This window comes from Heptranchias perlo, chromosome 32 (genome assembly GCF_035084215.1).
Source record: "Heptranchias perlo isolate sHepPer1 chromosome 32, sHepPer1.hap1, whole genome shotgun sequence".
In the NCBI taxonomy this organism is placed as follows: Eukaryota; Metazoa; Chordata; class Chondrichthyes; order Hexanchiformes; family Hexanchidae; genus Heptranchias; species Heptranchias perlo.
In genome coordinates this window covers 23909535-23937121 of record NC_090356.1, presented here as the reverse complement: position 1 = coordinate 23937121, position 27587 = coordinate 23909535, and the positions used below count along the sequence as shown (strand labels likewise).

Below are 27587 nucleotides of genomic sequence, written 5' to 3'. Positions count from 1 at the left end.
AAATTTTATGCTTTTTCTCCTGACATTTGTTTGAATAGGCTTTATCTAAAAACTACAAAATAAAGAGATTTCATCAATCCCACAACAAAAAACTTGATTGCAACGTGGTGAAAAACAACAGGATTTCAAACATTCACATTCTCTGGCCTAAAATCCTGCAGAACTCTTACGATATCTGAGATCCTTTGAGTGAATATTGAGGACAGATTACTGGCATTTGACAAGAATTCAGTGTTCTCCCAATTCCAAGTTGTACCTGTGGTTCATTCATTACATTTTTGGTTCATTATTATGAAAAAGAAAATAAAGAAAGAACTTGCATTTATATCGTGCCTTTCACTATCTCAGCCAATGAAGTTGTTTTGAAGTGTAGTCACTGTTGTAATGTAGGAAACGTGGCAGCCAATTTGTGGGACCTAGCAAGGTTTTTTTTTAAAAAAGTGGTGTTGGTTGAGGGATAAATATTGGCCAGGATGCCGGGGAGAACTTCCCTGCTCTACTTTGAGTGCCATGGATCTTTTACGTCCACCTGTGAGGGTAGATGGGGCCTAGGTTTAACATCTCATCTGAAAGACAGCACCTCCGACAGTGCTGCACTCTCTCAGTGCTGCACTGGAGTGTCAGCCTAGATTTTGTGCTCAGGTCTCTGGAGTGGGACTTGAACCCACAACCTTCTGACCCAGAGGCGAGAGTGCTACCAACTGAAACACAGCTGACACCTATGTTATTATGGTAACTAGTTACCCCCCAGCCTCTAACTCGCTGCATCAGCTCAGTGCATTCATCTCCCTCACTGAAAGACTCCCACCCTTATTGCATTTCAATTCGGAGCAATTAAAATCTTCCACAGTTTGCATCTTCCTCTCCCCTTGTGTCTTCCGTATTTACTTGAATAACTCCACATCAATTTCCTTATTAAATCCCTTGGTGTCAAGATTTCCACCCAGATTGATTACAGCCTTCTCTTGTCCAAAGCTAAGTAAATGCTTTCAATAATCATCGCCATTTTCTAACTGTGTTTTTCCTCCCCATAATATATTTTTCAGTAAAGAAAAAAAGCAAAAAACTGCAGATACTGGAAATCCAAAATAAAAACAAAAGTGCTGGAAACACAAAGCAGGCCAGTCAGCATCTGTGGAGCGAGCAGACTAGTGTGGACCCTGCATCAAATCTCAATTTGTTTCTCTGTCCTTTCTAAACAGTTTAAAGGAGTGGCATCTTACTGAAAAAGCATTGGGTAAACATTTGTTTATAGACCAACCCATAATGCAATGCTGTAATTGACACCAAACACATCACTGCCTCACTAACGTGCGTTGTCACCGTGATAGAAATGAACTATTTTCCCGCCCCCCCCCACAACCCGCCGCCCCCAAAAGAAAAGGTTTGTGACTTTCTCCTAGAGACTTTGGGGGAGAAATTCGACTTGCACCTAAAAGTGGCCCAGATTCGGTGGAACGACCGCTCCATGCTGGCCTTGTGGGCCTGAGCCGGATACATGCCGCTGGCGAGCTGCGTGTGTGAAACGGTCACGACTAGACTACAAAATTCTGTCCAAGGTCATCGCCAATCGGGTCAAGTCAGCCCTGGAGGTGGTGATCCACCCCGATCAGACCTGCGCCGTACCCGGCAGGAAGATCTCTGATAGCCTGGCGCTACTCAGGGATACGATTGCCTATGTACAGGACAGGGGGGTGAACACCTGCCTGATCAGCCTGGACCAGGAGAAGGCCTTTGACAGAATATCCCACACGTACATGATGGACGTGCTCTCCAAAATGGGGTTTGGGGAGGGAATCCGCAATTGGATCCAACTGCTCTACACAAACATCAGTAGCGCAGTTTCAATCAACGGGTGGGAATCAGAAAGCTTTCCGATCAAATCTGGAGTCAGGCAGGGTTGTCCTCTCTCCTCCGTCTTGTTCGTGTGTTGCATCGAACCCTTTGCCGAGTCCATCAGGAGGGATGCGGGCATAAGAGGGGTGACGATCCCAGGCAGCGGAGGCACTCAGGTCAAGGCCTCCCTGTACATGGATGACGTCGCCGTCTTTTGCTCGGATCAGCTGTCGGTCCGCAGATTGATGAGCATCTGCGACCAGTTCGAACTGGCCTCAGGGGCCAGGGTAAATCTTAGCAAGAGCGAGGCCATGTTCTTTGGGAACTGGACCGACCGATCCTTTGTCCCCTTCACCGTCAGGTCGGATTACCTGAAGGTGCTGGGGATCTGGTTCGGGGGGGCCGGGGCGTGCACCAAAAACTGGGAGGAGCGTATCTCCAAGGTTAAGCAGAAACTGGGACTGTGGGATCAACGATCCCTCTCGATCGTGGGCAAGAACCTGGTCATCAGGTGCGAGGTGCTCTCGGTGTTGCTGTACGTGGCGCAGGTCTGGCCCATACCTCGCTCCTGCGCCGCGACAGTCACCCGAGCCATCTTCCACTTTGTCTGGAGATCAAAAATGGACCGTGTCCGCAGGGTCACGATGTGCAAATCTCCAGAGAAAGGGGGGAAAGGCGTGCCCAACGTGGCCCTCATCCTGATGGCCACCTTTGTGTGCGGCTGCATCAAGCTGTGCATAGACCCTCAGTACGCAAACACAAAGTGTCACTACGTGCTGAGGTTCTACTTGTCCCCGGTGTTGAGAAGGATGGGCCTGGCCACGCTGCCACGGAACGCTCCGTCCAGTTGGACCGTTCCGCCCCACCTGTCCCTCATGGAAAGGTTTGTGCAGGAAAACACCTTTGACCACAAGGCGATCAGCAAGTGGTCCGCACGTAACGTCCTCGAGACCCTGCGGGAAAAGGAGATGGTGGATCCTGTCGGTTGGCTCCCCGAGCAGACTGTCGATGTCATTTGGCAGAACGCCTCATCGCCAGAGCTTTCAAACAAGCACCAAGACCTAGCTTGGCTGGTGGTGAGAAGGGCCCTTCCCGTCAGATCCTTCATGTACTCCCGGACTCTCAGCGCCACCGCGCGCTGTCCCAGAGGAGGCTGCGGTGGAGACGAGACCGTCACCCATCTCCTTATGGAATGTGCCTTTGCAAAGAAGGTCTGGAGAGAGATGCAGTGGTATCTGTCCAGGTTCGTCCCAAGCAGTTCCGTAACACAGGATTCTGTGCTCTACGGGCTGTTCCCGGGGACGCACACTGAGACGGACATCAACTGCTGCTGGAAGACCATCAACTCGGTGAAAGACGCCCTTTGGTCTGCCCGAAACTTGCTGGTCTTCCAGCACAAGGAGCTGTCCTCGACCGAGTGTTGCAGACTGGCACATTCCAAGGTCCAGGACTACGTGCTGAGGGATGCACTGAGGATGGGTGCGGCCGCCGCAAAGGCTCTGTGGGGAAAGGCAACCGTTTAGAGCCTTCCCGCCATTGTAAACCGAGGGGCTGCAATCAGGGAAAAACCCCCTCGGGCAGAATGTAAAATTCAAATTGCTGTAATGTACCTGTAATGAATCTGAAATGGACCTGAAATGAATCTGTAAGCAATAATCTGTGTTGAGTATGATGCAATGAGACACCCCAGAGTGTCATGAACTGTAATTATGTCCAATGTGTTCATTGAACTGTACTTGACGTAACCTACAAATTGTATAATCTGTATTGTGTACGTTTGGAATGTGATATGACAACTGTATTGTATGTATTGCTGCAAATTTTATGAATAAAGTATATTTTTTGAAAAAAAGTGTGTGAAACGGTCACGCTGCTGCAGTTTGCCAGTCGGGGAGGGTGGGAAATCGGCTGGCCAGCACGTGGAGCCGGCCGGCGGTTCGAGTCGGGGAGGGGGCCTCGACCGTGGCAGCAGTGGGCCAGAGTTCTTTTTGTGGGCCATGGGGAACATCCTGCTTCTCCTGGGCTCGTACAAATAAAAACTGAATATTTCTTGGACCGTTCATTGAACGGCCTCCAGTGGTTCCTTTAAGAAGTGCTGGTGAGGACGCTTGGCACAAGCTCCGCCCACTTGTTCCTGAATTTTCTGTTCAGAGTCCTATAACTGGCCTCGGACCCTGATTTGCATATTTAAGAAGCCAAACGCCTGTTTTAAGCTAAAAGTCACCATGGCAACATGGCGTCCGGCACACTTCCAGTCCAGATCGAGCGCGACAGATCGCAAAGCAAAATTTGAAGGCCTAATGTCCATTTTACACGTGTAAAACAGGCAGCTGTAAGTTGAATTTCTCCCCCAATTTAAACGTAGCTATACGAAATGGCAACCTGTCCTCCCATTTTTACTGGGTCCCTGTTAAATCCATTATATCAGTTTTGTGGTCCACACATAACTCTCAAATTTCAGCAAGTTGTTATTTGAGAAAAAATATAGCAAATGCTAGAATATATATTACTGTTCAGAAAATAATCAACGGTTGCACTCAATGATTAAGGCGTATTCAGTCACTGTTTGTTTTTGAGCTGGTGCAGTCACTGATGGCTGCATTCCTCATGCAACATATCAAGCTCACAATAGCAAAGGACATCAGCAGCCATCCATCACCTTTCAGTGTGCCGTGTAACATACCCTGGCATGCACAAAAACAAGATTAGATTTACAGAACACAAATGTTAATTTCCAGCAACATTTCCCATTTGATAAAGCAAAAGTACCAACTGGGAATCAGAATAAATTACTTTCAAGGTTTTCAGTATATTCTGTAAACTGATCAGGAGTTCTTGAAAAGTCGACAGACTGAGGATCTTGCGGTATGTGCAGGTCAAGGCACTCTTGACAATAAGCAAGTGTTAACTGTGCACGGTTACCAGTGAGCCAGTATGTTTTTGGGCATTTCCACATGGAGGGGGAATGGGAAAAGAGGGGTGGTGAGATTTTCTCTGTCGCTTATTTATGATAAAATCAAAGTTGGAGTCTCTGTACTTGCAGTTATGATTTCACTACAAGGCAGAGAAGAAATATTTCCTCCACAGTAGTTTAACCCACAAATATATTACCAAATCAAACCCGCCTTCTTTGTAAATGGTGGGATTTGAGAATAGGCCAGAATCTCCAGCCCCAGTGATTTTTGAACCTTTCTTCCTGATCTACTGTCTCTGATCTGGTTACCATGCCATCAGGGACAAGAATGCTCAGAGGGGAGGAGGAGAACTTTTATTTTAATAATGTCTTTCACATCCTCAGGATGTCCCAAAGCATGTCACAATCAATCACTTATGTTTGAAATACAGTCTTTGTTGTTATGTTGGGAAATGTAGCAGCCAATTTGCACAAACAGCAAATCAGTTGATTTGTTTTAGGTGATGTTGGTTGAGGGATAATGTTGACCAGGACACTGGGAGAATTCACCTCTTCTTCTCCAAAGAGTGCCATGGGATCTTTTACGTCCACCTAAACAAGCAGGCGGGGCCTCAGTTTGACGAATCATCCGAAAGACAACACCTCTGACAGTGCTGCATTCCCTCAGTACTGCACTGAAGCGTCAGCCTAGATTGTGCGCTTAAGTCCTGGAGTAGGGCTTGAACCTACAACCTTCTGACTCAGCGTCAAGAATGCTACCACTGAGCCAAACTGATACTTGTAGAAAACATCCATCAGATTCATCTACATTAAAAACTAATGCTGTCTTGATAGTTTCAGTCCCCATTCCTGGTCAAATGTGAACTCAGTAAATTGGCAGTCATGGTCTCACCACCCACCTGCATCACCTCTCAGATTTTCCTAGGTGTATGGGTCTTCAGCTTTGGTCTGTTCTTCACACCAGACCCAAGGCAAAACTGTCAACTGAATGACAGGGATATGTATAAAAAAAATAAAATTAACAGCTATTCTGGGACGGTATCCTTTCTTAGTTCCTCTGTCAATGAATCCCATCTCTACCTGATCCCCTGCTGTAACATTGCTGTCAATGCAATTGCCCCTTCAATGAAAATTACGCCATGTTTTTGAGGGCAGATTAGACATGCAGCTGGCCAAATCCAATTCCCAGCACATCTGATACAATTCGTGGTGCTGAGTTGAGATGAATCGGTAGAAGTTCAGAGCAGTTTACACTGAGAAATGAACTGACTTCCTCCATGATCCAGTAAACAGAAATCAGATCAGATCTCTAACCATGAGCTAAGATGGGTTTGAGCCAAATGAAAGGTTGAGAGTTTGGACAATTTTTGTTTACAAAACAGATATCAGATTTGTATGAATTTGCATGTAAATCAACTTATGGTAGTGTAGTGTTATGACACTGAACTAACAACCGGAGTTTGTGAATTCTGAATCCCATCACGTTAAGTTGTGAAATTAAATTTAATAAATCTAGTAAATTGTGGGCTAGCATCAGAAAATCACCGCAGAAGCTACCATTTTGTTGTAAAAGCCCAATTGGTTCACTAATGCCCTTCGGGTAAGGGAACCTGCCACCCCTACCTGGTCCGGCCTTCGCGTCTCCAGCCCTACGTTACGTGATTGACTCAATGCCCTCTGGCCTCTGAAAGCAGCTTGGCAAAAACAATTTTAGGGCACCTTGGGATGGCAATAAATGCAGCGTTGCTAGTGTAGCTCAACCCAATAATAAATAAATTTTTAAAAACCTTGAATACAAAATGCAGTAAAAACATCACAACTCTCTGAAAACCAAAGGTACTCAGTCTTGCTTTAATTCTTCTTCATTGAGACTGACCCCATGATAGTGGTAATTTGCAGCAGAGTAATCTTACTTTGGGATTGGAGTAATGTTACTTTGGTAAAAGAGTAACTCCAGAACAGTTGGAGCTCAACCAATGCTTCAGATCCTCATGCATGCCATGATGCACACTGGATCTACGTCATTCAGGAGTCAGAGTCCTCAGACTAATGGAATCATGCTGGTCGATGGGTGTGACATGTGCAGTTGAGTTACCTTCAGTATGTGCATCCTTTCCTCTGAATTTTGAAGCACTGCCTAACACAGGATACATATATGTCTGCACAGGCACAGTCAAGATTTAACAACAACAACAACTTGCATTTATACAGCACCTTTAATGTAGTAAAACGTTCCGAGGCGCTTCACAGGAGTGTTATCAAACAAAATTTGACACTGAGCCACATAAGGAGGTATTAGGACTAGTGACCAAAAACTTGGTCAAAGAGGTAGGTTTTAAGGGGTGTCTTAAAGGAGGAGAGAGAGGTAGAGAGGTGGAGAGGCTTAGGGAAGAAATTCCAGAGCTTTGGGCCTAAGCAACTGAAGGCACGGCCGGCAATGGAATGATTAAAATCGGGGATGCGCAAAAGACAAGAATTGAAGGAGCGTAGAGATCTCGGAGGGCTGTAGGAGATTACAGGAGATAGGGAGGGGCGAGGCCGCGGAGGGATTTTAAAATCGAGGCTTTCCCGGACCAGGAGCCAATGTAGCTCAGCGAGCAGAGGGGTGATGGGAGAACGGGACTTGGTGCGAGTTAGGATACGGGCAGCAGAGTTTTGGATGAGCTCAAGTTTATGGAGGGTGAAAGATCGGAGGCCAGCCAGAAGACCATTGGAATAGTCCAGTCTGGAGGTAACAAAGGCATGGATGAGGGTTGCAGCATCAGATGAGCGGAGGCGGGGCGGAGGCAGACGATGATACAGAGGTGGAAGTAGGCGGTCTTGGTGATGGAGCGGATATATGGTCGGAAGCTCATCTCAGGGTCAAATACAACGCTAAGGTTGCGAACGGTCTAGTTCAGCCTCAGACAGTGGACAGGGAGAGGGATGGAGTCGGTGGCTAGGAGACAATGGCTTTGGTCTTCCCAATGGAGTAAACTGGAGTACCCCAATTGTACGATAGTTGTCATGAGAATAATAAAGAGGGAGAAAATAAATATTGAGAGTAAACTAGCAAGAAATATAAAAACTGACAGTAAAAGCTTCTGCAAGTATATAAAAAGGAAGAGGGCAGCTAAAGGAAACATTGGTCCCTTAGAGGATGAGACTGGGGAAATAATAATGGAAAACAAGGAAATGGCAGAGGAATTGAACAGGTATTTTGTATCTGTCTTCACAGCAGAAGACACTAATAACATACCAATAATAGTAGAAAATCAAGAGGCAAAGGGGAGGGAGGAACTAAAAACAACCACTATCACTAGAGAAAAAGTACTAGGTAAACTAATGGGTCTAAAGGCTGACAAGTCCCCTGGACCTGATGACTTGCATCCGAGGGTCTTAAAGGAAATGGCTACAGAGATAGTGGATGCATTGGTTGTAATCTTCCAGAATTCACTAGATTCTGGAAAGGTCCCAGCAGATTGGAAAACCGCAAACGTAACACCCCTATTCAAGAAGGGAATGAGACAGAAAGCAGGTAGCTATAGACCAGTTAGCCTAACATCTGTCATTGGGAAAATGCTAGAATCCATTATTAAGGAAGTAGTAGCAGGACATTTGGAGACTCATAATACATATAAAGGAGAGTCAACATGGTTTTATGAAGGGGAAATCATGTCTGACAAATTTATTACAGTTCTTTGAGGAAGTAACAGGTAGGGTGGATAAAGGAGAACCAATGGATGCAGTATATTTGGATTTCCAGAAGGCATTCGATAAGGTGCCACATAAAAGATTACTGCACAAGATAAGAGCTCAAGGTGTTGGGGGTAATATACTGGAGTGGATAGAGGATTGGCTAACTAACAGAAAATAAAGAGTTGGGATAAAAGGGTCAATTTCACAATGGCAATCTGTAACTAGTGGGGTGCCGCAGGGATCAGTGCTGGGGCCTCAACTATTTACAATATATATCAATGACTTGGATGAAGGAACAGAGTGTCTTGTGGCCAAGCCTGCTGATGATACAAAGATAGGTGGAAAAGCAAGTTGCGATGAGGACTCAAAGTGTCTGCAAAGGGATATTGACAGGTTAAGCGAATGGGCAAAAATTTGGCAGATGGAATATAATGTAGGAAAATGTGAAGTCATCCACTTTGGGAGGAAAAATAAAAAAGCAAAATATTATGCGAATGGAGAAATACTACAAAATGCTGCGGTATAGAGGGATCTGGGTGTCCTCGTACATGAAACACAAACAGTCAACATACAGATGCAGCAGGTAATCCGGGGGAAGGCAAACGGAATATTGGCCTTTATTTCTAGGGGGATGGAGTATAAAAGCAGGGAAGTCACGCTACAACTATACAGGGTGATGGTGAGACCACACCTGGAGTACTGCGTACAGTTCTGGTGGCCTTATTTAAGGAAGTACATACTTGCATTGGAAGCAGTTCAGAGAAGGTTCACTAGGTTGATTCCGGGTATGGAAGGGTTATCTTATGAGGAAAGATTGAACAGGTTGGGTCTATACTCATTGGAGTTTAGAAGAATGAGAGGAGATCTTATTGAAACATACAAGATTTTGAGGGGACTCGATAGGGTAGATGCTGAGAGGATGTTACTCCTCATGGGGGAATCTAAAACTAGGGGGCATAGTCTCAGAATAAGGGGTCGCCCATTTAAGATGGAAATGAGGAGGAATTTCTTCTCCCAGAGGGTCGTCAATCTTTGGAATTCTTTACCCCCAAAAGCTGTGGAGGCTGAGTCATTGAATACATTCAAGGCTGAGTTAGACAAATTTTTGATCAGCAAGGGAGTCAAAGGATATGGGGAAAGGGCGGGAAAATGGAGCTGAGGTAAAAATCAGATCAGCCATGATCTCATTAAAAGCCAGAGCAGGCTCGAGGGGCCGAATTGCCTAATCCTGCTCCTATCTCTTATGGTCTTATGAGTGAGGCAGCAGTAATTAATGCACATCAGCTGTACAGGCTAGGCAAGCACCAAAGGATTTCTGCCTCTTCCCTGTACTGCAGTCAAACCTACTCTCCCTGGGCAAACTATTTCACAGCAGCATCACAATGCACTATGCCACTCAAACACATCCCTCAAACACTTTCTGGGTCACTTCCACTCTATTTCTATTGGGACCGTGAGAAGGTCTCATGGGATGGTGTAACATTCAATTAATATCCTGGAATTTTTCTAGTTGATTTGAATTTGGAAACTGGGAAGGAATTTCCCACCCCTTTCTCTTGGAAATGTTACTTGTATCTATGTGCCTCCTACACAACATGACAGAAGTTCTAAGAGTGTTCACGACAGCAGAAATTATACCTGTTCTATTGGAAAGGGCGAGCTTGTTGGGTTGAATGGGACTTTTCTTGCTCTGTATTTTACAGGGTATAAATTACAATCAGGACTGTACCCTTATGAACACTTAAGATACTTGTACCAAGCCTCTGTGTCAATGTTAAAATAGCACAGAGAGGCATTTGATACAAGGACAGTTAGTGTTCCTACGGGTACAGCGGCAATTGGAATTTCACCCCTTTAATTCTAATCTATTAAGGTGTTTTCCTTTAACAACCCCATGGGCAACTTTAGACAGTGGTCTTTTAAGGTCAAGAAGCTAGCCAAGTGGCAAAGTTAAGGGTTAATAACGACCTGCTTTCCCCCAATTTACACCTTGTTAAGTTTTAAATTGCTTCAGTGAGATGTTCTGATCAGTCGACATTTTAGCAAATTGCAGGCACCACTAGTCACTTTGATTTAGTGCAATATTAATATTTATAATGTATTTGAAATGTGGTTTCAGTTTTAATGATGTGCCAGATCATCTGACATTCCCACGACTTGTCCATGTCACAGGATAATTCATTACTGGATATTATTTTACCATTACAAGGAAGGTTTATTCTCTGCCAAGATCTCCCAAGAAAACCATTTAATATTCCTTCATTGTGCAGGCCTGATCTCCCTGGCTCAGAGTTGCATTTGAAAAGCGAATTATGGATGCTAATCTCTCCGCCTCTGTCCTGTCAGCATTCATGTGAATGCGGTTGAGAAAATGACTACACACTGAGGAGAAGGAGTGAGACAAAGAGATCAGCACTGTGGAATCACTGCAGAGCATAGGGCATACGTGCCTGAATATAAAATGGATCAAAAGGCAGTGTGAAGGAAACTCTGAGCGCAGGATGTGCATGGGGTAGTTGGTGCTTCGTTTCCTGTCATTACAATAAGATTCTCTGAAGTGAATTTTCCCAAACCTTACTTTTTTGTAATGCAGATATTCAGCTCTCTTTCAGTCAATGTTAGCTCATGCCATGTGACCACAAGTTGATCAGTTCTATGTAATTGAATGGAAACCTATAGACAGGAAGACCGAGAACTTAGTGAATACATTTTTAGGGAACAGGAGAAAGCTATTGGGTCCAACAGGATCTGAAAATGATGGAAACACTCAGTAAATCAGGCAACGTCCCTATTTATTAAGCAACAAATCCATCCACTTGTTCTCACCATCTCCAATTGTCTCTACGCAAAATGGATTGTGACGAGGAAAGAATTCAGCCCATCTTAGCTCAAACATCCAGAAAGATCCCACTGTCCAGCATCACAGCATCCAAATGTTTCTTTAAAAGGCTTTCAGGACTTTTGTCTTCAGTCACCCTATCCAGAATTCAATGTCATGTGTTCATTCATGTGAAGAGGGACTTCCTTACACCAGTCCTAAATGTACCTATCCCTACTCTGAGCTTGTGTCCTCTTGTCCTACTGTTACAGTTTAGTCTGAAGTAGTGTTCTGGATTTACCTTTTCTATACTGCTCACAATCTTAGACACCTCTGACATGTCCTCTCTCAAAGATGAAAAGCCCAAGTTTTTCCTCACATATCTCAGGTCTGTGATGCTTGGGATCATTCTTTTCTGTACCAACTCCAGGGCTTGAAAGTCCTCACAGTGACTAGAACCGGAGATATACTGAAGGGATGACCCTATTAATACCATGGCCTTCCCATGTAATTTATTCCAGAATTCTACTACCCTATGGGCAAAATAAAATGGGCAACTTCCCTTCTTACTCCTAACTTCCTCATTTTTGCCTCACTTTCCCCGGTTTGTGAACCCTTTGCCTTGGTGAACAATTTACCTAAATCAATTTTGTCAGTCAGTCTGGGTTTCGCACATCATAACCACAGCGACTGAGATCAACTAACTCAGCATAGATCTGGTAACAAGCCTTCTTATTTTATTAATTAGTAGAACAATAATACTGCTACCGCCCTACCACATGTAATATAGTAACCACATGTAATATAGTAATAAATGTACTAGGGATACGGCCACATCTATCACGATAGGTAAGCTGCAGACAGATTGGAGGGCGAGAGGACTGGTTGGCCTAGGCAATTGCTTCCGTTACTATTTCTGTATAAAATAATGTGTGTAAAAAAAAACTTGATGAATTGAGGTTTATTAAATTTACATATAAAAGCTCTGCTCATGGTTCAGTCGGGAAATGCACGGCCCAGTACGAAACTGAGCCAAACAGACCAGGAAGCTACTAGGTTCAATTCCTGGTCTGTTTTGAATTAACTGATCTCAGTTCTGATTGAAGTAGCATCACCGCAATTGGCCTCAATGCCCCTGAGCTAAGGAGGGGGAAAAAATCAACCGGAGTTCCAGCTCCCGCTTACTATTCAGATTGTCGCCCTTGCTGGAAAGTACGTGTGTGGACACTGGTTGGCGGGAGCGGATTCAGCTGTGATGCCCGATACTAAAGTCACATGAAGAATGGTCATTTAGGGAAGTTAATGATGGGAAATCGACATCTGTGAAAGCATGAATCAGGGCCTTCAGGAAAGGGAGAAAACTAGAGAGAGAAAAAGCATCTTTAAAGGAATAATAAGTTGGTTTGCAGGTTTATGTTCATACTTCACATACAGGCTGCCCAGACAGAGTCGATATTTCTCTTAAACACAGTTATGTACTTAAGCTACTCACTTGGTGGACTGTGTGGCCAACAGATCGACGTAAGAGATCACAAACTTCTGAAATTTCCTGTGCTGCTCTTCCCATCGGTCGTCCACTGAGTAGTAATTGGGAAGCGGGGCTCCAAATAAGATCTCGCTACGAAGCAGTGAGCTTTTCATATTTTCTGCTGTAAGCCCCTCATCGACGTACCAGTAAAACTCAGGGTGAGTAATCGCCAGCTGGAGCGAGCCTAGAAAATGAAAACAAATATACATCGTACCTAGGCAACGAGCAAAACAAAGAGCGGGCTGTTAGACACCGCCACCTTCTTTGGAATTTGGGAGATTGGTACTTCTACTCGTTTACGTTATGTTTTTCTCAACTCAAACAATGGAGCTACAAGAGGCCTTGGATAAACTCCGAGTGCTGCCAATGTCATTGGAAATTAAGAAATTCCCTTTTTTATTGATACTCTCAGGATCACAAGCTGGATTCAGTTGAAGTCCACCCTTCAGGCTGTTTGATCTCATTCTTTCAGAATACCAAGCCTACTATCTCCTTGTTACGGCATCTAGTGTTTTCTTACGCCAGTATAATGTGCTGCCCGCAGCTACTGTTCATTGTGAGTAATTAAACAAAAAACGTAAGTGCTGGAAATCTGAAATATAAATGCTGGCAATACACAGCAGCTCGGTCAGCATCTGAAACAAGAAGGGTGGGTTTAACGGTTGGGTATTCTGGCACTTACACCAGAAACATTGCTGATGTTCCTGGCTACCCAATCCATTGGTTGATGATCCTTTGTCTACTCCCCACACTAATATTGTTTACAGCACACAAATCTGCAACATCTCTACTGAAGAAGTGTACCAGATACCTAATAGTGAATTGCAGCCAATCATTTAATCCAACTTTGCCATTCAAACTTCATGCTAATATAAAGTAATCTCAACCTTTCAATTGGATTACTAGCAAATAATGCACCAATGGACGTCCATTATTCTCTGTCCATATGGCTTCCTTCTCCATTAATATAACCATGAACTGCAATAAATTAATGATTTCAGCTCGTTAAACTCCGGTAGTACGCCTGTAACAATTTGGGATTCCTAATTTTTTATGGTTTTTAAAACCATACACTGGCATCACTTAATGAATACTTCTCAATTTCTCTCCTGCTCTTCTCTAACCAGCTCGTGTCCTGCACTGGGTGGGCGGTGGGGGTAGTTGGTGGTGTTGGGGGGGCTTAACCTAGGTCTCTCAATATTAAAAAAAAGTATCTCCTTTATAATCAGGGAGATCATGGTATTAGTTTGAAGGATATTTTCTCCCCACATTTTCTTTTTCTTTTGAAATATTAGAGCTGAACTATCCCCTAACTATAAGGGTGAGTTGTACCAAGGCTTTAGAGAGTTTGTTTCAAGGATTTAGTATACCTCATTGTTTAAATAATGTTGATAAGTCATCTCAGATTTGGTAGTGTGGTTTACGACATCATCTGCACTGTAACACACACCAGCCTATGCATTACACTATATCATACACTAGACTGTGAGTACATTAAAAGTACCTGTAGGGGTGGGGTGCTGATGTTGTCATCAATACCCAGTGACTTGTGCAAACCCAAAGTACATCCAGCTTACTTAAAATTCTTTAAATAATACACAATACTCATTTACATGTGCCTACATAACAACAGTCACTCCACTTCTAAGCAATTCCTTCTGTGTGAAAAGCGTGTTAAAATGCAATATAAACACAAGGCTTTCTTCCTTTGAAGTAAAATGGCAAGATTGGTCTGCTAGGAATTCATGTTTCTTGCCAAATAAAGCACTGGAGACAAAGGAGGTGATTTTAACCCCAAAGAACGGATGGGTTGGGGGCGGGTGGGATGTTAAAATAACAGCTTTATAGATTGTGACCGCAACCCGGCTCCAAAGCGCCCACTTCCGGGTTAAATGCGGGTGCGCTTGGATGCACGCGCAGCAAAAACATGGCGTCACATCCCCAATTACTGCCGGGCAAATTACCTACTTGAGATAGTTATGGTAGGTTTTTTATTATTTAATGTTACCCACCTTTAAATTGAATGCCTCCATGATGGCATTCCCGGGGCTCGTGAATCTCGCCAGGTGATAAAAATGAGAATGGTCGTTTCATCAGTTAAATGGCTTTATTGCACTGCTTGTGGGCCAGGAGGAGCAGGAGTGTTTCATCCAGGCTGAACAAGTTTACCTGCCATGATCACACCCCCGCAATCGGCCGATCGCCCCCGACGGCCGAGACCCCCCACTTCCGACTCTATCACCTCCCAACCAGCGAACTTCTCCACGGTACCCCACCTTCCCCCCACCCCCGGCCCAACCCATGTCCTCCACGGCCCACGATCTCTCCCTCCCTCCTCTCCGATCCCCGGCTGCAGGGCTTGACCTGCACCTGAAAAGCCCGACCTCAATTTCCCCCTGCTGCTTCCCCACCCCTCTCCCCTCTACTGTGATCTCTCTCTCTCTCTCTCTCGCTCTCCTCTCCGATCCCCGGCTGCTTTCCCTCCTGACAGGCAGCCAGCCTGTCAATCTGGCTGGCTGTGGTGCAGGAAACCCGGAAGCAAAAATAATTGCCTTCAATTGAGTTGTGATCGCAGATTCCGATGCACTCACTTCACTTCCGGGTTTCCCATGCGAAAATCTACCCACCCGCTGAGTTCCCGGCTCCAAGTAAAAAATCATGCCCAAAGATTCGCTATCAACTCCAAATCCTGCCTTTTCCATGCACCATCTGCTGCCATAAATTGGAAGTTAACAAACATGAACAGAATGGGATCTAAATTGATGCACGAGCCTGTGCTAACCAGGACTTCAGCCCGCTACTGAAAATCTATTTAAGTGATCATCCATATATGATAGCCCAAGGTTCAATAGCTGCTTGCAGCGTGCAATATTTAAGGACTGGATCATGGTGTAAGGATTGATTCCATTAAAGAGTTTTCCATAGCCTGCCCAAGGTGTCAAAGCTCCGTGCAGTGTCACAGCGATTCATTTTACCGCTGGAGTATTTTGTGTGAGGTGTTGGGCATTACATTATAGAAAGAACATAAACGCAATGGGAATGATACAGCATAGATTGACTAGGATGTGACCAGGTATGAGGCATCAAGAGTTATGAAGAGAAACTTCAGAATTTGGGGCTTTTTTCACTAGAGTTGAGAAGGCTAAGGGATGTCCTGATAGGTGGTTTCAAGGTTATGACAGGTTATCACAAGGTATTAAGAGGGCACAAATTTAAGATAATCATAAAAAGAATGAAATGGGAGGCTTGAAAATACACTCAGACTGGTTAGAACGTGGAACTTACTGCCGCAGACAATTTTTGAAACCATAAATCTTTTAAAAGGAAATTACATAGTTGCTTGAAAAGGAGGAATATTAGAGGGTCTAGGGAGTGAGGAGGAGAGTGAAATTAGACTAGGTGGCTCATGTGGATAAAAACAAATGGCACAGACTTGAACTGAATGGCCTGACCCTGTGCTAAAACATTCAATGACTTTATACAGATCGAAGGCTCTACTACAGGGCAACACCAAGGCTGAAAATAGGAGAGAGGATGAGGTAAATCAAGCAGTAGCTAGTTGATGCTAAACTTGGGGCTTAAAAGCCTATAGATTATAAGATGGAGGGAGGAGGGAGGAGAAGGGAGGGTAGAATCAAGAGACTGAATGTAAAGCTTGGCTGCATTTAGACTGCCAGCTGCCCTGTGGCTTCTAACTAGCTAGCACCCCGTTTACACTGCCTGAAATTCCAACTATCCTCTCCAGAAAAGAGCTCCTCTCCCAGCAGCTGAAATGCAAGGCCCTAACATTCTATAGGGTTAATACCAGGCTCCCGCCATAACTTCAGCGGGAGGCCGGAGGATCCCCAAGCGGTCTCCGCCATCTCTGCATTACCTTGAAAGGGGTAGAACTTCCATTCGCCCCCTTACAAGGCAAATGATGGGCCAGGGGCAGGGGTTCCCTAAACCAGAAGTTCTCGATACTTGGCTTCGGTTTCAGTGGCGGCTGCAATGCTGAGACAGATTTAAAATTCTCATCCTCACATTTAAATCCCTTCATGGCCTTGCCCCTCCCTCTCTCTGTAACCTCTTCCAGCTGTAGAACCCTTCAGAACCCTCTGTTCCTCTGACTCGGGCCTCTTGTCATCTTCCCTCCCTTTGACCCACCATTGGTGGCAGTGTCTTCAGCCATCTGGGCCCTACGCTTTGGAATTTGCTCCCTAAACCTCACCGCCTCCCTTAAAGGTAAATCAAACAGTACCTAGGTGATGCCAAACTTGAGGATTATAAGACGGAGGGAGGAGAAGGGAAGGTAGAATCAAGAGACTGAATGTAAGTTTGGCTGCATTTAGACTGCCAGCTGCCGTGTGGATTCTAACTAGACAGCACGCTGTTTACACTGCCTGAAACTCCAACTATCCTCTCCAGAAATCTCACCTCTTTGACTAAGTTTTTGGTCACCCCTGCTCATATCACCTTCTTTGACTCAATGTACGATTTTGTCTGATTACACTCTGTGAAAGTCCTTGGGACATTTTCCTACGTTAAATATGCTTTATAAATGCAGGTTATTGCTTTTCTTGTGTACCTGCCTCCACAAGGACGCACGTGGGTCCCACCAATGGGGTCCAGGCAAAGAAAGGAGGTCGATCAGAGCCGTAGCCGGGGGGGGGGGGGGGGGGGGTGCGGGGAAGAGAAAGTTTGAAAGCCCCCACATGGGCAGGTGGCCACCCCCAGATGCCTGGTCCATGGTGAAGGCAAAGATGTGCCCCAAGTAGCATTTCCACCCACCTGTCCCATGCAAATGAGGTGCTCTCCCAATGACCCCACAAACTCCAGCAGAGGTTAATGTTGGAGAGCACTTTGGCTTAAATGTTTAAGAGAGCATGGAGGGAGGAATCGCCACCTCTGACCATTTAAATTAATATCAAGTAGATTTAAAGAGTGTCGGGGGGGGGTCCGAACATATGAACTAGATTTGGCACCGCAACGGATTTACACTTCATGTGGCGTCAAACCAAAGCGGTGTGAAAGGACCATCACCAAGGAATTGTCATTCCTTTTCTCTTTGTAATCAGGTTAGCTCCTGACTTCAGATTTGCACTGCACGGTTAGCATTGGTGCAAGGTAGAAACAACTTCGTACTGACTCCGAATTTACGGCGTAAACAAACCCTAAAAGATCAACAGGTTTGGTGGAAGGAATGGGATAGAGTAAAAAAAAGGTTCTTGACTGTTTCAGGACAGTGAAAATCAATGGCAATGCTATCATCTCAAGCAAGTCCAGAAGATCTATCGCCTAACGCTTAAGAAATTAACATATTCAGTGTAAAAAATTATTTTAGCCAAATGGTGAAGGAGCTGACAGGGCCAAGATGAAGGGCCACACTGGAACCTTCTTCCAGTGGAAGCAACAGAGCACGAGTGTACACCCAACAGCCACCCAAGGGATACTCCAATGAGCAATTAAAAGATGGAAGTGGACAAGTTTACATCTTGACCCAGGCAGGATAACTTGAGCATAAGCTTGCATTCATAAATTGGAAAAAATTGCTCTAAGGAGAACAATCTCAGCTTCTCTAGTCTCTCCATATAATTGAATTTCCTCATTCCTAGCACCATTCTGGTCAATCGCCTCTGCAGCCTCTCCAAGGTCTTGACGTCCTTTTTAAAATGTGGTGCCCACAATTGGGCACAATACTCTCGATCTAACCAGTGATTTATAAAGGTTTACCATAACTTCCTTTGTACTCTATGCCTCCATTTATAGAGCCAAGCAATGAAATCAGGAAAAAAGGATTTCATATCGACCCCTGGCCAGAAACACAAAAACAGATCGGTGTCAAAAAAAGGAAATTAATCAAATAAAATGTGCAACAAAACTATTACTGCTTTCAATCCGTCGGTGGTCTTAGAGTTCATCACAGCCAACAGTCTTGTTAATCTTTCTCACACTCAAGACTGTTTATCAATGGGAGCAGGTAGAGAGGCATGTTGAGAATGAAGAACCCCACTGGCTTCATGTTGAGATGTTTCAGTCACCAATATAAAACCAGTTAAGTGATCATTCTAGTTTCTTTCATTAAGCAGGCAGCAACACTTTTTGCCGTGTAATGTAGCCTCGTTATCCTATTTTTATTGAAATTCAATCAAAACAGAGCTTTAATTTGGAATTGGAAATCATTCTAAGTGGTGCACAGCAACATCTTAGATTAGTTTCATAGTATGATACAGCATAGAAGGAGGTCATTTGGCCCATCGTGCCAGTGCCGGCTCTTTAAGAGAGCTATCCAGTTAGTCCCATGCCCTGCTCTTCCCCCATAGCCCTGCAAATGTTTTCCCTTCAAGTATTTATCCAATTCCCTTTTGAAAGTTATTATTAATTCTGCTTCCACCACCCTTTCAGGCAGTGCATTCCAGATCATAAGAACTCGCTGCATAAAAAAAATGTTTCCTCATGTCGTCTCTGGTTCTTTTGCCAATCACCTTCAATCTAAGTCCTCTGGTTACCGACCCTTCTGCCACTGGAAATAGTTTCTTCTTATTTCATTTATCAAAACCGTTCATAATTTCAAACACCTCTATCAAATCTCCTCTTAACCTTCTCTGCTCTAAGGAGGACAACCCCAACTTCTCCAGTTTCTTCACATAACTGAAGTCCATCTAGTAAACCTGTTCTGAACCCTTTCTAGGGCCTTGACATCCTACCTAAAGTGTGGTGCCCAGAATTAAACACAATACTCCAGCAGAAGCCTAACCAGAGGTTTATAAAGGTTTAGCATAACTTCCTTGCTTTTGTACTCTATGCCTCTATTAATAAAGCCCAGGATCCCATATGCTTTTGAACAGCCTTCTCAACTTGTCCTGCCACCTTCAAAGATTTCTGTACATATACCCCAGGTATCTCTGTTCCTGCACCCCCTTTAAAATTGTACCATATAGTTTATATTGCCTCTCCTCATTCATCGTACCAAAATGCATAATTTCACACATCGCTGTGTTAAATTTCATCTGCCACGTGTCTGCCCATTTTGTCAGTCGGTCTATGTCCTCCTGAAGTCTGGTACTATCCTCCACTTTGTTTACTACATTTCCGAGTTTCGTGTCAATTTAGGGGAATTACTGGTCATAGAGTTTTAGAAAGTTACAGCACAGAAGGAGGCCATTCAGCCCATCATGTCCGTGCCGGCCGAAAAAGAGCTATCCAACTTAATCCCACTTTCCAGCACTTCGTTCATAGCCCTGTAGGTTACGACAATTCAAGTGCACATCCAAGTACTTTTTAAATGAGTTGAGGGTTTCCGCCTCTACGACCCTTTCAGGCAGAGAGTTCCAGACCCCCACCACCCTCCGGGTGAAAATATTTCTCCTCAGCTCCCGTCTAATCCTTCTACCAATTACTTTAAATCTATGCCCCTGGTCACTGGCCCCTCTGCTAAGGGAAATAGGTCCTCCCTATCCACTCTATCAAGTCCCGTCATAATTTTATATACCTCAATTAAATCTCCCCTCAGTTTCCTTTGTTCCAAAGAAAACAACCCCAGACTATCCAATCTTTTCTCATAGCTAAAATTCTCCTGCCCTGGCGCTATCCTCGTAAATCTCCTCTGTACCCTCTCTAGTGCAATCACATCTTTCCTGTAATGTGTTGACCAGAACTGTATGCAGTATCAAGCTGTGGCCTAATCAATGTTTTATACAGTTCAGCATAACCTCCCTGCTCTTACATTCCATGCCTCGGCTAATAAAGTATCCCGTATGCCTTTTTAACCACCTTATCTACCTGTCCTGCTGCCTTCAGGGATCTGTGGACAGGCACTCCAAGGTCCGTTTGTTCCTCTACACCTTCTCAGTATCCTCCCATTTATTGTGTACTCCCTTGCCTTGTTTGCCCTCCCCAAATGCATTACCTCACACTTCTCCGGACTGAATTCTATTTGCCACTTTTCTGCCCACCTGACCAGTCCATTGATACCTTCCTGCAGCTTTCCTCGTCACAATCAACCAACCGCCAATTTTTGTATCATCTGCAAACTTCTTGATCAAGACCCCCACATTCAAGTCCAAATCATTAATATATACCGCAAAAAGCAAGGGACCTAGTACTGAGCCTTGCAGGACCCCACTGGAAACAGCCTTCCAGTCACAAAAAACCTGTCAACCATTAACATTTGCTTCCTGCCAATGAGTCAATTTTGGATCCAACTAGCCACTTTGCCTTGGATCCCGTGGGATTTTACTTTTTTGACAAGTCTGCCATTTGGGACCTTGTCAAAAGCCTTGCTAAAATCCATGTTGACTACATCAAACGCGTTACCCTCATCGACCCTCCTTGTTACCTGCTCAAAAAATTCAATCAAGTTAGTCAGACACGACCTTCCCTTAACAAATCCATGTTGACTGTCCTTGATTAACCCGTGCCTTTCTAAGTGACGATTCATGCTGTCCCTCAGATTCGATTCCAATAATTTGCCCACCACCGAGGTTAGACTGACTGGCCTATAATTACTCGGTCTATCTCTTTCTCCCTTTTTAAACAACGGTACAACGTTAGCAGTCCTCAAGTCCTCCGGCACCATGCCTGTAGCCAGGGAGGATTGGGAAATGTTGTCTCCTGGGATTAAAGAGAAAGCATCTATGAATTTAAAGTGCCAAAGCACTTTATATAAAAAGATACTTCTGATAGCTGAGAAAACAACTATTAATAAAACCTCATGCACAAAATAGTTTGATGAGTAAGACAGTTGAAATATCTTGTAAATACACACTGCTTTTGAAGTCTTGACCCTGAAATTATCCTGCGAGGTAATTGCCTGCGAACGCTTGATGTGTTTAATCTGAAATCATCTCTCTGTTATTATAGTAACAAATAGGAGACATTAATCAGCTTAAAATAAATGAGCTAATGCCTCCCCTAAAATAGCAGAGACGGATGTTTTTAAGCATTCACAAACTGGTATTTTATAGTGTAATTTCAACAACAACTTGCATTTATATAGCGCCTTTTTCATAATGAAATGTCCCACGGTGCTTCACAGGAACCTTATCAAAAGCAATTTGACGCTGAGCCACATAAGGAGATATTAGGTCAAGTGACCAAAAGTTTTGTCAAAGGAGTAGGTTTTAAGGAGCGTCTTAAAGGAGGAGAGAAAGGCGGGGAGGTTTTGAGAGGGAATTCCAGAGTTTAGGGCCTGGACAGCTGCAGGCATAGCCAGCAATGATGGAACGATGAAAATCAGGGATGCGCAAGAGGCCAGAATTGGAGGAGTGCAGAGATCTCTGAGGGTTGTAGAGCTGGAGGAGGATACAGGTGGAGAGGGGCGAGGCCATGGAGGAATTTGAAAACAAGGATCAGAATTTTAAAATTCGGGACCCATGACTTTTCAGAAGATGAGAGAGAGGGAAAACTCAGGATGTTGTGTTATGATTGTTTTTATTTCCTTTGAGCACCTTAATGATTTCAACTTTTGAAACCTTTCAACTACGACCACACATTTTCTCTTATTCCTAATAAGCTGATCTCCTCATCTTGCACTGTTGTTGAGGGGCAATGTGCCTACAATGTCCTGATACACACAGCCAGCAAGTGAGGCCCTCAAACACACTTCATTATTTACCTCCAGAATTTTCTATCGAACACTGGCTCTCCTATTAGTTATCGATTGTGGACGCTGATGCAGATTATTGCTGTGTGTTTAACAGTCCAGAATGACACTGATTGGGACAAGGATCATGACCTTCTTGATCTTGGACTCAACAGTCTGGTTTCTGAGTGGAAATTTCTACCATGTCAACCAGACACGGAGGAGCTAAAATTCCTCCCTTTGAGATAAATGTGAGTGAAACCTGGTTTTATGCAATATGAATGGGCCACTTTAAAAAAGAAATTGCACAATTGTGAAATATGCTCCTCCTGTGAGAAAGCTTTCATTTGCAGTAATGCTCAAGTATCAGCCCATCAAGACACACCTATAAAAATTGATCCTTTAACACATCTCAAGCAGTTAACAAACCACTTCATCAGTATAAATGGTCCAACTGCTGTTAATTCAGCTACAGAGTATGAGTGTTTCTGTTAAATAGCTCATCAAACAAACACGGGCACTGACTTATGTGCAACACGGAGGGAGCAGGACAGAGGCATTAACAAGCTGGATGATAGTTCTAGTTTCCCTACTCGCTGATGATTGCACAGTGTTCACTTCCATTTGCAACCCCTCAGATAATGAAACAGTCCGTGCCCGCATGCAGCAAGACCTGGACAACATCCAGGCTTGGGCTGATAAGTGGCAAGTAACATTCGCGCCAAACAAGTGCCAGGCAATGACCATCTCCAACAAGAGAGAGTTTAACCACCTCCCCTTGACATTCAACGGCATTACCGTCGCCGAATCCACGACCATCAACATCCTGGGGGTCACCATTGACCAGAAACTTAACTGGACCAGCCACATAAATACTGTGGCTACAAGAGCAGGTCAGAGGCTGGGTATTCTGCGGCGAGTGACTCACCTCCTGAGTCCCCAGAGCCTTTCCATCATTTACAAGGCACAAGTCAGGAGTGTGATGGAATACTCTCCACTTGCCTGGATGAGTGCAGCTCCAACAACACTCAAGAAGCTCAACACAATCCAGGACAAAGCAGCCCGCTTGATTGACACCCCATCCACCACCCTAAACATTCACTCCCTTCACCACCAGCGCACCGTGGCTGCAGTGTGTACCATCCACAGGATGCACTGCAGCAACTCGCCAAGGCTTCTTCGACAGCACCCCCCAAACCCGCGACCTCTACCACCTAGAAGGACAAGGGCAACAGGCACATGGGAACAACACCACCTGCACGTTCCCCTCCAAGTCACACACCATCCCGACTTGGAAATATATCGCCGTTCCTTCATCGTCGCTGGGTCAAAATCCTGGAACTCCCTACCTAACAGCACTGTGGGAGAACCTTCACCACACGGACTGCAGTGTTTGACGGCGGCTCACCACCACCTTCTCAAGGGCAATTAGGGAAGGGAAATAAATGCCGGCCTTGCCAGCGACGCCTACATCCCATGAACGAACAAAATAAACTCGACACTGTTCCAGAGGAAGGGGTTCAAAAAGTGGCCATGGTATTTGATTCTCATAAGCAAGTTTGGAATAACAGACCAGTCAGTGCATTAAGTCCACATTATCCAGAGTTTGTATATGATCATGTACTCCACCCCCACCTCTTTCAGTCACTGCCTGTTCATTCCCTTCTTTAAGGAATGCCCCCCCCCTGCCTGCCCCAGGAAAAATAAAATCAAGCAATACTATTATCTTTATATAACTCTCAACCTCTCTCTCCTCCTTTAAGACGCTCCTTAAAACCTACCTCTTTGACCAAGCTTTTGGTCACCTGTGCTAACATCTCCTTATGTGGATCGGTGTCAAATGTTGTTTGATAATCGCTCCTGTGAAGCGCTTTTGGACATTTTTACTATGTTGAAGGTGTTATATAAATGCAAGTTGTTGTTGTTGAGATAAAGCATTTTATGGGTGGAATTTGTACTGCCTCTCTATTGAGATCTTAACATGTCAAGTTCTTAGCAAAATTGATCACCAGAATGGAAGCTGCAGTTATTAGCAAACTATTGATCTCCAACAAGTTAGGGTAGAAATTACTGTCGGTGCTAGCCTCATATGAACGCTGAATGTGCTTGTTCCAAATTCCCCTCAGTGCTATTTTAAAATAAACATGTTAGCACAAAAGTTAAAATAACAGAGGGGATTCAGAAGGAATGCATTATGCAGCAAATGGAATTTCTACCTTACTCATTTTTTAGTTGCTAGAACAGAAATCAAAAGGCACAGCTTAGGACGACGTCAAGGATGGGAAACTATAGTTCTGAGGACAAACTTGAGATACTGGGATTATTTCTACTGGAGTACAGAAGGCTAAGAGGGGAATTAATAGAGATTTTTTAAATGATGAAAGACTTGATGGGGTGAATAGGGAAGGTTAATTTCTTCTGCTCAGGGCACCACTGTAACCACTTTAAACTGATTGCTTGTCTAAGAAAGTGAGGAGAGAGTTTAGCAAAAATATCTTTCTGTTGGAGCTTGGAATGCTTTGTCACAGTGAGTAGCTGAGGCAGAGATCGCTGCATCTTTTAAGGGAAACAATGGATAAATATTTGAAGCAGAGAAAGATACAGGGCTTTGGGGAGAGAATGAAGCAGTGGAATTAGCCTTGGATGTTCCAGCAAAGAGACGGTACATGCACGATGAGCCAAATAGCCTCCTTCTATGCTGTAAACGTCTATGGTTTGTCTCAGTATCAACCAACCAATACTGGAAGTAATCTACTGCCTGACTTAAAAAATGACTACACTCTTCCTAGTTGGAAATGATGAGGAAAAGAAAAATTGGTTCTGTACAGATCATTGTGTTGCTTGTGGATGCATTAAGCACTCAAAATCACCAGTAGGAGGGCAGCTGTTCCTAATCTTCTCTAAATTGGTACTTATGCTCTATAATGTTCGTAGCCTGCGGAGCAGCTTCCATTCAGGACAGCCGGGGATATTTCTTTCCTCTCCCTGCCTCTTTGTATTGGTTTCTGCTTCTCCAGTGAATTACCTGCTCTATATCTATTTCTCTTCCAATTTCTGCCTTCTCCACTCCATATTTCCAAACCGTCCTCATCTTTAAGCTCACTAATACCAGGTGTTAAATACTCACTTTTCGAAGAGCCTCCATTACTGAGTAACCTTGTGTGGGCTTCCTTCAATTTATTGAAGGTACCTTAAATATGGAATGGCTTTTTCCCAAACTTCTTGCTAGAGATCATTAATCCTTTTTTTGGACTGGTAGGAATCTTCAGAGAAACATTAAATGATGATGCATAGTCTGTTAGTTCTTTCTCTTCAACTTTTTCCAACTTCTACTTTTTCAATGGATTTATTGAACAGAAGAATTCTGGCCCCAAAGCCTAGTTTTGAAATAAACTCAATTTTTCCCCATCTCCTACTGAGTCATGTCAGGAATTAGTTAATAAGATTCTCAATGAATTTTCATCACAGCAGAGAAAACATCAGGGGGTCATTTTAACCCCAAAGAATGGGTAGGAGATTAAAATAACACCTTTTGAAGCGGGACTGCAGCCTGGCTCCAACGTGCCCACTTCCGGATTTAACGCAGGCACGTTTGGATGTGCGCGCGCAGCCGACACCAGGAAGTCGCATCCCCCAATTAATGCCGGCGGGCAGATCGTTAAAGGAGCAATTTACCTTTACCAATTTTTTTGTCGATTCTGAACCTGAAATAGATTTTACTTCACCTGCACGGGTTTCTCGTGGCTTCTAAATCTCGCCAATGAAACGGAGGCGAGATGCAGCCCAAGCTGATTTGGCCCTTTAAATCTGTGACTGACGCAGCTCAATAAAAGCTCAGGCATTGCAGCTGGTCTCTTAGTTCTCTCAGGCAAACACTTGGCTGAGAATTCTTGTGTCGAGACTGCGCGTTGTTTGTTGAGATAGCGCTAGGAAATCTTTGGAGCCTCTCAAGCTGACAAGATCAGGATGGGGGGAGGGGGTGCAATGGATGTATTCCAGAGGACGTCTGAGGAGGAGGAAAATGACCATTCACGTCAGCCACATCATGCTGTGTTGGGATCTGCTGGTGCACAAGACAGAGGTGCACATTAAGGACCTGGAAAGCAGCAGAGAGGGGAGCAACAGAGGGGCTGACTTCGCAGGAGACACTACCCACGTGAGAGGGTATACAGGCAGAGGCTGAGCTTCCTGGACCTCTCCGAGGAGCAGTGCCAAGCAGGCTCAGATTGAGTCGCCAGGTGGTCGCAGCCATCAGTAGCCTCCTTCAGGAACAGCTGCTCCCCGCTGGACCTGGTGGCCTCGCAGTAAAAGTCACCATTGCCCTCAATTTCTTCGCCTCTCGGTCCTTCCTGGGAGCCACTGGTGACATCTGCAGGGTGTGTCAATTGTCTGCACATAAGTGAATAAGGCAGGTGACGGATGGGTTGTTTGCCAGGGCATCACGTGAACATCCCCCTCAACGACATCAACCAGCGTGAGCAGGCAGTGGGTTTTGCCTCTCTTGCTGGCTTCCCATGGATGCACGGTGTAATCGATTGCACACACGTGGCAATCCGAGGACCACCACAAACCAGGAGTCTTCATAAGCCACAGGAAGAGATTTCTGCAGATGTGCACCAGATTCCCTGGCAGCTGTCATGATGCATTCATTCTGTGCCAGTCCAACATTCCAGACTTCTTCCAAACAGGAGACAGACTTAAGGGCTGCCTCGCTGTAGATAAGGGATACCCCCTGCAAACATGGCTCATGACATCTGTGAGGAACCCCACCAACAAGGCACAAGAGCAATACAGCCAGAGCCACATGACCACCAGGTGTGTCACTGAACAAGCCATAGGCATGTTAAAGATGCGCTTCAGGTGCCTGGATAGGTCTGGAGGCACCCTTCAGTACTTGCCAGCGAGGGTCTCCAGGATAATCGTGGTGTGCTGCGTCCTGCACAACATAGCGAAGCAGAGAGGTTTACAGGTGGAGGAGGACAAAGGCGCTTGTCAACCCCCCTCTGTTGGCGACAACATTGAAGAGGAGGAGGAGGAGGAAGAGGAAGATGATGAAGATGGGGCACCTATTGCCAGACCATCCATGCAAATTGCTGCCAGGGATGCCCTCATCTCTCACAGGTTCTCACAATAAAAGTGTCACAATAAAAACACTGAGATACTCAGGCTCCCTGGCACATCCACCACCAACCCCCTCGCTCCCCCACCCTTTGCACAAAACAGTCCATCAACCACGCATACATCCACTGCA

The 27587-nt window shown here is 44.7% G+C and overlaps 1 protein-coding gene across 1 annotated transcript in view; it reads right to left on the bottom strand.

The window, feature by feature from the left end:
- disp3 (dispatched RND transporter family member 3) overlaps positions 1-27587 on the bottom strand; it is a 382438-nt gene that overhangs the window by 148391 nt on the left and 206460 nt on the right. Inside the window, exon 5 of the mRNA XM_067970641.1 lies at positions 12739-12958. Within this exon, the coding sequence (XP_067826742.1) occupies positions 12739-12958 (220 nt within the window). The remainder of the gene's footprint in view (positions 1-12738; positions 12959-27587) is intronic.